Genomic DNA, 12,878 nt, shown 5'->3' on the forward strand with positions numbered 1-12,878 from the left:
TCTGAATGTTCTTGATTGAGTGCATCCAATTAGATTTCTTCTTTTGTGCTATTTTATGATTGCTTCTAATTCCATTCTCGAGTGCTTCAATGATTAATAATAGATTTTGAATAATCACCAGTATATCATGGGCTCTTGAGCAAATTGTAACAACCCTGACTGGATCCAGCTAGATCAGAATAGATTGGGCGAGCGGGATACTGAATTGGGATGCATTGGACCACTTTTACCAATGCAAGTGAGCAAGCAGTGACAACAGATTCTCTACTTTGCACTTAGTCTTCAGCTGAGAAACACAGGAAAAAGAAATTAGGTCTTCATTTTCCTTTCTGTTGCTCAAGGAGATCCAGTTTTCTGGGGCTGGGTTTGTGTGCGTGTGTGTGCGTGCGTGCGTGCGTGTGTGTGTGTGTGTAGTGGAGCACTTACTTCTTGAGAAGCTACAAATGTAGTAGTCTTTGGGCAATGTAATGAGTTTCGGCTCACCACACTCCATGCTTCGCACCTCATATTTCTGAATTAAGGCCGAAAAGGAACTGCGACCGTGGATGGCAGGTCTTGTCCCTGCCACACAGCAAACTCAGATCCTCCAGTATGTTAAGAGGCTGATAGTTAAACCCTGAAGGGCTTGAACATTTAAGGCTTCTCCTTGCCTATTGGTGCAGAAAATGGTTATGGACCCTGAAAGTTCCCAGCTATATTTTGTCAGCTTTTGATTCCACAGGCTCAACGCCTCCAGCTATTATTGATACAGCAGGCTGAGGGATTTTACTTCATGTATTAGGGACAATCAAGAGAAAAGTGAAACCTAAAGAACTGAAACTAAAACAAAGCTTGTATCCCAGGAAACTCAAGAGGCGAAGCAGCCATAAAGTGTTTTCAGGGTCACTTACGAGGAACAATGAGGCATTTAAATAATACCTATGACTTTATCATCTTTCTCATTCATTTTTATTGTAAAATGTAAGACAAGTTTATAAGTGGTTTTTGACAGCAATTTCTGTAAACTTTGTTACTCTCGGAATAAGCTGAAAATGTATTGCTGGAAAAGCGCAGCAGGTCAGCTTATGCCCGAAACGTCGATTCTCCTGTTCCTTGGATGCTGCCAGACCTGCTGCGCTTTTCCAGCAACACATTTTCAGCTTTGATCTCCAGTCCTCACTTTCTACTCTCGGAATAACTTAGGTTATGGTTTGGAATTGGCTGCCTGACCTGCTGCGCTTTTCCAGCAACACATTTTCAGCTCTGATCTCCAGCATCTGCAGTCCTCACTTTCTACTCTCGGAATAACTTAGGTTATGGTTTGGAATTGTGAATTGTAAATTTTCTTTTCTGTAAAAATAATCCTGGCATTTGGGAAAATCTCTAAACCCATAACAATTTTTCAGCTTGTGATAATTCCACCTTGGCAGGTCTTGAAATTGCTTTCACATTAATTCTGATCCACAAGTTCTCTGTAGCCTCATGACTTAGGAGCAGAGAAACTAGTATATGAATTTATTACTGGTCTGCAGTAAAAGGACTCAAAATCCTAAATGTTAGGAACCAGATCCAAGGACTGTGGCTTCCAGAATGTAAATCAATTGTACAGGAAGTGGAGGTGACCTAAAGGAGTACTACATTGTTGGAGATACTTTCTTTCATTTAGTGGGTTAAACTAAGGCCATATATGATCACTTGACATTATTTTGAAGAAGACCAGGGGATTTCTCCCTGGTGTTCTTGTCAATAAACGCTGACACTGCAAAAACAAATAATTTGGTCATTCCCACAGTGCTGTTGTGGGAGCTCTCTGCATGCAATTAGCTGCCCAAGTTCCCATTTTACCGGAACAATATGATTTTAGAAGTACTTCACTGGCTCAAAAGTACTTTGGGGTGTTCTAAGATTGTGAAAGCTGCTATATAAATGCCAGCCTTTCTTTCCGAATAATCCTACAGTTTGTAATTGAAGAGATATGATCCGACAGAGCTACTTATTGTAATGACTGTCAATCTGCAAAGAAATATTTGGAAACAAATACTTTTGGGAACATTAGCATTTCTCCATGAAGGAAACAACACTTTTGAACAGTTTATTGTCTTTCTATGCTGCATTTTCAGCTGGCTATCAGATGCGATTGAGGGAATATGATGCTATGGCTTGACACATCAGTCTTCGAACACTCACATCACCTATTATTAGCTACTTATGAATTAAAATACACCAAGCCTTTTCATGACTTCTTTTCTCTCAGTTCTTGTAGCCAATGAGGCTCTGATACAACACATGTTAAGGAGAAACTGGTATTTTCTTATCCTGTTCAAAGTGAGAGCTCAGAACCTCTAAAATAATTGCACAATATATTATTATGTATAGAAATAGCTTATCAATTCAAAAAGTCAAAAACAACTCGTGAATTTCAAAGTACACAGTATTTTCTAAACCATAATTCAGTCTATTATTAAGCATGAATAATCACAGGAGAAAGTGAGGACTGCAGATGCTGGAGATCAGAGTTGAAGAGTGTGATGCTGGAAAAGCACAGCAGGTCGCGCAGCATCCAAGGAGCAGCAGAATTGACTTTTCGAGCATAAGCTCTTCAATCAGGAATCCTGATATCGATTCTCTTGCTCCTCGGATGCTGCGTGACCGCTGTGCTTTTCCAGCACCATACTCTTCGACCATGAATAATCACAACCTGTTTCTGCAATCAGGTTTTCTGGGAAGACTGTCCTGCAGCAGCATTGTAGTGAAGGAGTCTGGGAAGAGTGCCCTCGAGTCAGCTTTGCAGTGAAGCAGCCTGGGAAGACTGTCCTAGAGTCCTAGAGTCAGCATCGCAATGAAGCTGCCTGGAAAGTGTGCCCAAAAGGTGATGTGGGATTAGAGGAAGCAACTGATCATGTAAGTAAAGTTGGGTGACTATTTACACTATTTTATTGTTTATAGTTTGTAAGGAATTTATTTTGGGTTTATCATTTGTAAAATAATATTGCAGAGGTTCAGAGAAGGGTTCTAGAGTAACTAAACCTATTTGATTTTAATGGAAATCTAAAGGTTCAATTTAAAGGTGTAAGTCATGGTAGGAGAGCTCAAAGTTGTGATTTGCTCCTCCTGCTTAATAAGGGGAGTCTGGTGTCTGGAACTAGAATGAATGCAGAAAGTGTCTCCAGTTATAGTTCATGGAAGGTTGTTTCAGAGTTGGACCTGCAGCTGGGAACCCTGTGGACAATTGACAAAGATGAAAATATGGTGGAGAGGTGGTCACTCCACAGGCTAAGTTTCCATGGACAGAAAGGAAATGGAAGATTCGAGATAGGGAAAGCGACTAGGCAGGCAGTGCAGACATCTCCTGCGATTGTTCCCCTGCAAAACAGATATACACTTTGTATACTGCTGGAGGTCCCTCCAAGGAAAGTAGCAACAACTAAATTCATTGCACCACAGTTGGCATTGCTGCACATATGGGTTAGGGCATTCATAAGGATTCAATTGTGTGGGGAGTAGGTACATATTTCTGTGCCTGCAAATGGGATTCCAGGTTGCTATATTGTCAAAGATTTCTTGAAGTGGCTACAGAATCTTCTGGAGGGTGGCTACAGAATCTTCTGGAGGGTGGAGGAAGAACAGCCAGTGGTTGTGGTTCGCATCGGTACCAACAACATAGGTAAATAAAAGGGAAGAGATCCTAAAAATAGAAGACAGAGAGTTAAAGCAGTTAACAAGTCGGAGCTGAATGGTAGTGATGTCAAGATTAGTACTCGTGCCATGTACTAATTAAAGTAGAAATAGAAGGATACATCAGATTGATACGTGACTGGAGAGATGGTACGAGAAGAAAGGTTTCAGATTCTTGAGTCATTGGGAGTATTTCTGGAAACAGGGGAGACTGGTACAAGCTGGATCAATTGCACCTGGACAGGACTGGAACACCTAACCTTAGGAGGAGGGTTGACCAGTGCAGTTGGGAAGGGTTTAAACTAAAATGACAGAGGGATAGGAACCTATATCGGCAGACAAAAGAGAGGAAAACAAGGGAAAAATCAAAACATAAAACAAATGATCGCAGATAATTTAAGGGCAATAATCAAACAAGGCCACAGTGCAATAAAACGTGAATGAAACAAAAAATGTTCAAAAGACAAGACTACGGCCTTGTGTCTTAATGCGTGGAATATTTGAAATCAAGTTGATGAACTGGTCATGCAAATCGATATGAACAGAAATGATAACAGTAAGAATAGCAGAGACGTGGCTGCAGGGTGACCAGGGATGGGAACTAAACATCAAGGGGTATTCAGTTTTAGGAAGGACACACAAAGAGGAAAAGGAGGTGGGTTACCCTGCTGATTAAGGAGGACATTAACACAATAGTGAGAAAGGATGTTAGTTCTGGTGAAGTGGAATCTGTATGGGTAGAATTTTGAAACACCAAAGGCCGAAAACAAGAGTGGGGATTGTAAAAATACTCCCCAACTTCAGTGGTAACATAGGGGAAACTGGTAATTAGAGATTAAACTGGTAATTAGAGATACAAACAATAAAAATACAGCTATAATCATGGGCAACTTTAATCTGTATGTGGATTGGGCAAATCAAATCAGTAACAATGCCATTTCGGAGGAACTCCTGGATTGGCTATGAGATGGTTTTCTGGATCAAAATATTGAGGAATGAACCATAAGACAAACCATTCTAGACTGGGTATTATATCTGAAGAAAGGACGTGATGGCCTAATGGTATTATTGCTGGACATTAATCCAGAATCCCAGGTAATGTTCTGGGGACATGGGTTCAAATCCTGCCACAGCAGATGGTAGGATGTGAATTCAACAAAAAATTGCAATTTAAGAGTCGAATGATAACCACAAATTTATTGTTGATTGTTGGAACCCATCTGGTACACCGATGTCGTTCAAGAAAGGAACTGCCGTCCTTACCTGATTTAGCATGTGACTTCAGGCAGCCATGTGGTTGAAACTTAACCACCCTGTGTGCAGTTAGGGATGGGCAATAAATGCCGACCTAGCCAGTTAAGCCCACATCCCGTGAATGAATAAAAGAAAACTGGGAATTAATTGGGACTGTGATAACCCTTACATGCCCATGGGAGATCACTAATTAATGTCGTCATAGAATCATAGAACCCCTGCAGTGTGGAAACAGGCCCTTTAGCTCAACTAGTCCACACCGATCCTCCAAAGAGCCACCTAACCCAATCCCTTATTACCCTACATTTACCCCTCACTAATGCACCTAACCGACACATCCCTAAGCACAATGTGCAATTTAGCATGGCCAATTCACCTAACCTGCACATCTTTGGATGCTGGGAGGAAACCCACGCAGATACGGGGAAAACGTGCAAACTCCACATAGACAGTCGCCCAAGGCTGGAATCGAACCCAGGTCCCTGGTGCTGTGAGGTAGCAGTGCTAACCACTGAGCTACTGTGCCGCTTCTTCATGAAGCTTGAGTCAAAAATGTGGGGCTGGAAAACCACAGCAGATTAGGCAGCTTCCGAGGAGCAGGAGGGTTGACACTTCAAACATAAGCTCTTCATCAGGAGCGTGGAGGGGGTGGGGGTGCCAAAGGAGATAAATAGTAGGGGGCTGAGACTGGGGGGAATGTAGCTAGGAATGCGATAGGTAGATGAAGGTGCGGGGGAGGGGGATGATGGTGGTAGGTTCGGGCAGAGGGTTATCACTATCACCCCCTATCTTCATCTACCTATCGCTTTCCTAGCTACCTTCCCCCCAACGTCAGCCCCCTTGAGACCCCCCCTACATTCCTGAAGAGCTTATGCTCAAAACGCTGGATGCTGCCTGACCTGCTGTGCTTTTCCAGTGCCACACTTTTGACTCTGATCTCCAGCAGCTGCAGTCCACATATTCTCCTCTTTATGAATTGTTGAAAATAAGTTCCCCTGGTAACAGGCAATAGAACTTTTATAGAGTGGTAAAACAAAATAAACAAACAGTGGTAGTCTCTTTCCACTTATGCTTGTGCCTGGGTGTCCTTGGAGAGGCAGCACACTGTGTCTCATCAATGCTCTTGATGCCTTTAAAGGTGGTCACTGCTAAGTGTATAATACTTTATTTCCTTCTCCAACTCCATTTGATTTAGCTCCTTCTTGCTCCCCTTACCCTCACTTCACTTTGATAGTTCACATTACCCAGAATGGGTTTTGCTTTTAATATTTGCTACAATAATTGACTACAGTGATTACTGATGGTGGTTTGTTGTTTAAAGAAAAACAAAGGTAAGTCATGGCGATTGGTAATGGGAAAATAGTTTGGTTGGGGGTAATGATATTTCTGGATATAAAAAGTGACAGTGTCCCTAACTCTGGGCTGTGGAGGCCTAGGTTCAAATTCCACCTGCTCCATAGCTGTGTGATAGCAACTCTGAACTGGTTGATTCGAAAATTTTTCAAAATGCAGACCAAAATCAGGTTGATTAGAAAACATCCATAAAAGAAACCCAATCATGGTGACTGGATAGTGGGAAAGCTGCTAGTTGTGTGTGATAGCATTTCTGGGTATGACAAGAAAAAAGCAGACTTAAGCACTCTTTTGGTACATTGGTAATGTCCCTACCTTTAAACCGGGAGGCCCAGGTTCAAGTACCACCAGCTTGAGGGGTACATCACAACACCTCTGAGCAGACTGATGAGAAAATATCTCTGTTTGTCCCAGACTGGGATTAGCCTTCTTACATCATGAGTAGTGGCTTTATTTTGGTCTTCAACAATAAATGATGTTCCTTTCCAGTCTGCTTCAGAGTTATTACCGTGGCCATAAGATAACAGAATGCTACATTAAGATAAAGATTGATGTTGTTGATTCTGAGACTTGGGTGCGGAATCAAAATAAAGGAAACTACAATTATATGAGGTACAAGCTGGCTGTGATACTGTGGGAACAGTGGATAGATAGTGGCAAACATTTAAGGTGGATTGTCTACTTTAAGGAAGCAGCCCTACAAATAGTGATTGTGCTGATCATCTTTCAAGATGTTATAGAATAGTGAACAGTCCCTAAGGACTTGAGGGTAGCTAATGTAAGCACACTATATAAAAAAATGATACAAGGGGAAAACAGAGAATTATAGTTAGCCTGACACTGGTAGCAGGGAAAACACTAGAGTCCATTATAAAAGATTTAATAGCAGAGTGTTTGGAAAACAGGATTATACAGAGTCAGCATGGATTTACAAAAGGGAAATCATGCATGGCAAATCTACTGGAAAATTTTGTGGTGTAACTGGTAGAGTTGGTGAGGGGAAGCCAGCAGATGTGGTGCACTTGGACTTTCAAAGGATTCACATAAGAGCATAGCACTTAAAGTTAAATCACATGGTGGTGGGGTGGTGCACTGAAGAGAACTGGTTGGCAGACAGAAAACAAAGGGTAGGAATAAATGGAGAATATTTTTCTGAGTAGCAGTGACCAGTAGTTTACCGTAGGCATCAGTGCTTGGACCACAGATATTCACAATATATATTAATGATTTTGGTAAACTAACTAATGGCAATATCTGGCAATACCTTGTGTTGGCAGATAACACAAAGCTGGGCAGGTTGATGAACTGAGAGGAGGTTGCAGAGATGTTTCCATGTGATTTGGATAAGCTGAGTGAGTGGGCGAATGCATGGTTGATGATATATAATGTGCATAAATGAGGCATTATCCACTTTGGTAGCAAAAACAAGGAGGCGGATTAAAATGGCGATACAATAGAAAAGGGGAGGTGCAACAAGACGTCGGTGTCGTTGCACACCAAGTGCTGAAAGTCAGCATACAGGTGCAGCAGGTAGTGAAGAAGGCAAATGGTGTGTTGATCTTCAGAGTGAGAGGATTGGAGTACAAGAACTGCTTTGCTGTAATTGTACAGGGCATTGGTGAGACAATACTGTAGTGTGTAAACAGTTTTGGTCTCTTTATCTGATGAAGAACAGTCTGGCTGTGAAGGGAGTGCAATGAAACGTTTACCAGACTGATTCCGAGGATGGCAGGACTGATGTCTGAAGACAGATGATATTCACTGGAGTTTAGAAGAATGAGGGGGGGGATCTCATAGGAACCTACAAAATGCTAACAAGACTAGACAGGGTGAGCATATGAAGGATATTCCTGATGACTAGGGAGTCCAGAATCAGAGGTAGCAGTTTAAGGAAATGGGCTAAACTGCTTAGGATTGAGATGACAAGAAATGTCTTCAACCAAAGAGGCAAGTCTGTCAATTCTAACAAGACTAGACAGGGTGAGCATATGAAGGATATTCCTGATGACTGGGGAGTCCAGAATTAGAGGTAGCAGTTTAAGGAAATGGGCTAAACTGCTTAGGATTGAGATGACAAGAAATGTCTTCAACCAAAGAGGCGAGTCTGTCAAATTCTCTGCCACAGAGAGTGGTTGATACCGAAACATTGAGTGCTTTCAAGAAGGGTACATGTAGTTCTTGGGGCTAAAAGGATCAAAGGGTATCAGGAGAATGCATGAACAGGGTATTGTTGCGACACAGTAAACCTCCCTGCTTAATTTAAACCAGCAACACGGAAAAGATTTATCCCGTGCAGTAATCTGTGAAAATTTGAGAGGCTAAGAACTATCCCAAAGGTTACTATTTAAAGTAAAAATTAACAACTTTATTTCTTAAAGTAGAATAGAAAATAAGTAACTAATAACTAATTAAAACTCCTTTCTCTAACCTCTTTTTTTTTAACCTTCCCCTTCTACAATACTAGTCCGATAAAACCACTGATTAAGATTTACCAAAAATTTAAATTTCAAAAGCAGCCAGCTATCGAATCTTCTCTTCATATCTCTCTCTATCTTAGTACATAGAACGTTACAGCACAGTACAGAACCTTCAGCCCTCAATGTTGCGCCAACCTGTGAAATTAATCTGATGCCCATCTCATCTACACTGTTCCATTATTATCCATATGTATGTTCAATGCACATTTAAATGCCCTTAATGTCAATGAGTCTACTACTGCTGCAGAGAGTGCGATCCAAGCCCCTACTACTCTCTGAATAAAGAAACTACCCCGATATCTGTCCTAAATCTATCACCCCTCAATTTTAAGTTATGTCCTTCACCATCTGAGGAAAAAGACTCTCACTATGCACCTTATCTAACCCTTTGATTATTTGATATGTCTCGATTAAGTCACGTCTCAACCTTCTTCTCTCCAACGAAAACAGCCTCAGTTCCCTCAGCCTTCCCTTGTAAGACCTTCCTTCTATACCAGGCAACATCCTAGTAAATTTCCTCTGAACCTTTTCCAAAGCATCCACATCCTTCCTGTAATGCGGTGACCAGAACTGCATGCAATATTCCAGGTGCGCCTTTACCAGTGTCTTGTACAGCTGAAGCATGGCCTCATGGCTCCGTAACTCAATCCTCCTACCAATAAACGCCAACACACCATATGCCGTATCAACCCTATCAATCTAGGTGGTAACTTTCAGGGATTTATGCACCTGGATACCGATATCTCTCTGTTCATCTACACTGCCAAGAATTTTACCATTAGTCCAATACTCTGCATGCCTGTTACTTCTTCCGAAGTGAATACCGCACACTTTTCCGTATTAAACTCCATTTGCCACTTCTCAGCCGAGCTTGCATCTTATCTATGTCCCTTTGTAACCCACAGCATCCTTCGGCACTATCCACAACTCTGCCTACCTTAGTGTAATCCGCAAACTTAGTAACCCATCCTTCTACGTCCACATCCAGATCATTTATGAAAATGACAGCAGTGGCCCCACAACCAGCGGCAGACCACTGGTAACGGAGCTCCAGGATGAACATTTCCCATCAACCACCCTCTGTCTTCTTTCAGCTAAGCCAATTTCTGATCCAAACTGCTAAATCACCTTCAAGCCTGAAACTCCGTTTTTTGTGCAATAGCCTACTGTGTAGAATCACATCAAGCGCTTTAGTGAAGTCCATATATACCACATCAACTGCATTACCTTCATCCACCTGTTTTGTCACTTTCTGGAAGAACTCAATAAGGTTAGTGAGGCACGACCTACTCTTCACAAAACTGTGTTAACTATCCCTAATCAAATTATTCCTTTCTAGCTGATTATCAATCCTATCTCTTATAACATTTTCCAGCACCTTACCCACAACTGAAGTAAGGCTCACTGGCCTTTAATTACCAGGGTTGTCCGGACTCCCCTTCTTAAACAAGGGAACAATGTTTGCTATTCTCCAGTCTTCTGGCACTACTCCTGTCAACAATGATGACATAAAGATCAACCAAAGGCTCTGCAATCTCCTCTCTGGATTCCCAGAGAATCCAAGGATAAATCCCAATCGGCTAGGGGTCTTATCTACTTTCAGATCTTCCAAAATTGCTAAACCCTCCCCATTCCTGAAGAAGGGCTTATGCCCGAAACGTCGATTCTCCTGTTCCCTGGATGCTGCCTGACCTGCTGCGCTTTTCCAGCAACACATTTTCAGCTCTGATCTCCAGCATCTGCAGTCCTCACTTTCTCCTCAAACCCTCCCCTTTGTCAGCCTCAATGCCATCTAACCTTGTAGCCTGTATCTTCTTTTCTTCTTCTTAGGGATTTCTATTTCACAGGTCACTGATCAATAAAGGTACCTTTAAGAGAGCTATTCTCTGGACAGTCTGCATGTGTTGGCAGCTTGGCAGTTCTCCCTCAACTGTTCAAGTTTTCTTGGTCTTTACCCCGAAAGCATTGGTTTGTGTCATTGGCTTTTAATGTTGCCAATATACTAAATTCAAACTTGATTGAAGTTTGGTATTTTTGAGGTATATGGTAAACTGATTGGCTGAATTTTAATTTATTTTGTCGTCTCCAGGCAATCAGCTAATCTAGCTGTTTGACCAAATATTACATTGTTACCTTATTCAGAACACTTGGTGCTGTACCAGGTAGTTCTGCTGGCTTTTAACTCTCTTAAAGGTACAGTACCCCTTACACCATCATAACGCCTCCCTCCTTATGAAAAGATGAACCATAATGAAAAGGTGGCTTCATTTATTCTTCTATACTTTAAACACATTGCCAGAACATACAGATAATTTTAATCTAAGTTCACCTTAACATCTTCCTATATATTATATGTATATATAAAACACTAAATAAATATAAATCAGACCTAAACTTTATCAGTTAACTCCACGATAGCGCATCTGCAATTATATTCTTATGACATGCAACATGTACGATTTTGAAATTAAAAGCCTGTGACATAAGACTCCAATGAAATAGTCTCATATTCTTGTCTTTAAAGCTCCTGAGAATGTAAGAGGATTGTGATCCGCGCACACAACTGTCTCCGACAAATTAGATTAGATTAGATTCCCTACAGTGTGGAAACAGGCCCTTCGGCCCAACCAGTCCACACTGACCCTCCGAAGAGTAATCCACCCAGACCCATTTCCCTCTGATTAATGCACCTAACACTATGGGCAATTTAGCACGGCCAATTCACCTGAATTGCACATCTTTGGACTGTGGGAGGAAACCGGAGCACCCGGAGGAAACCCACGCAGATACGGGGAGAATGTGCAAACTCCACACAGATAGTCGCCAAGGCTGGAATCGAACCTGGGACCCTGGTGCTGTGAAGCAGCAGTGCTAACCAACTGCTCATGACATACACATTAAAATGCTGTAAGTCCAGTATCAAACTCAATAGTTCTTTTTCAATCATGGAGTAGGATTGTGGATTGAACTGGTAGTTCAATCTCATCCACATCATTCTGTAGCAGGACAACTCCTATGTCACTAGCATCGATGGTGACTTTAAAAAGGTTTGAAAAGTTTGGTGTAGCTAAAACTGGTTTGGTGATTAATATGGCTTTCAAATGGTTGAATGCCTGCTGGCATTGTTCTGTCCACTGAAACTTCGTGCACTTCTTCAGCAAATCGGTTAATGGTGCCTCTACACTGTTGAAGTTTGGAACAAACTTCCAAGATAATCCGCTGTGTCCTAAGAATCGGAGCACCTCGAGGTTGGTCGTGGAAATTCCTCGATGGACTGTCTTTCATTCTGTGGGGTCAACCTTCCATGACCGATGTTATGTCCCAAGAACGTCACCTCTGCTTTTGTGAATTCAGTTTTGTTTAAGTTTATCACCAGTTTTGCTTTTCATAGTTGTTCAAAGAGCTCTGCCAACTGTATCATGTGATCTATCCAGGATTTAGGAAAGATCACTACATCGTTCAAATAGACTGCACAGTTTGTTAACCCAGCCACAACTCTGGTCATGAGGCTATGGAATGTGGCAGTGCATTCTTCATTCCAAAGGGCATCACTTTAAACGGTTAGATCCCGTATCTCTCAAATGGATAACTGCTTGTCCTTCTCCCCCTGTCCTTTGAGTAAACTTTACCCACAGTAGAGATCAGGTACTAACTACATACCCAGCCCCTGTCCAGGCTGTGCACTCTCCTGCAGCTCCTGAGCTCTTCTTGGGGTATCCTTTACTACCGTCACTAATGCCATTGGCCTAGCTTCTTTTCCCACAGTGACTGTTTAACCACTTCATAATCTCTTGACACCTCATCTGACAGTGCGCCAAATATCTCACGAGGTCTATTTACCAGTATAGTCTGCACTAGCATTACCCATAAATCCTCAGACCATTCCACCTGCCTAGCCTATTTTTTCAAACGAAATAAAGGAGGCTTCAACAGCTTTATCATCAAAATGAGGCAGAGTTTTCACATATTAGAATATATCACGACCTTCTCTTATAACCTCTACCCTGTTAAGTTGACTTTGCTGAATAAGTCACAACTTCTCAAGTTAAAGTCTCTTTTTGCATGCTAAGAACCTTCACCCTCCATATCTCTCTCTCTCTCTCTCTCGCTCCCTTTCTTCTCTCCCTTTCTCTCTCTCTC

At 41.8% G+C, this 12,878-nt stretch overlaps 1 protein-coding gene across 1 annotated transcript in view; it reads right to left on the reverse strand.

Annotated features, from left to right (window-relative positions):
* Window positions 1-3,549: 3,549 nt before the first annotated feature.
* The window catches only part of st3gal2 (ST3 beta-galactoside alpha-2,3-sialyltransferase 2), a 123,371-nt gene continuing 114,042 nt past the window's right edge, over window positions 3,550-12,878 (reverse strand). The window contains exon 4 of the mRNA XM_043707438.1: window positions 3,550-3,664. Within this exon, the coding sequence (XP_043563373.1) occupies window positions 3,550-3,664 (115 nt within the window). The remainder of the gene's footprint in view (window positions 3,665-12,878) is intronic.

This window comes from Chiloscyllium plagiosum, chromosome 17, assembly GCF_004010195.1.
Source record: "Chiloscyllium plagiosum isolate BGI_BamShark_2017 chromosome 17, ASM401019v2, whole genome shotgun sequence".
Taxonomy (NCBI): Eukaryota; Metazoa; Chordata; class Chondrichthyes; order Orectolobiformes; family Hemiscylliidae; genus Chiloscyllium; species Chiloscyllium plagiosum.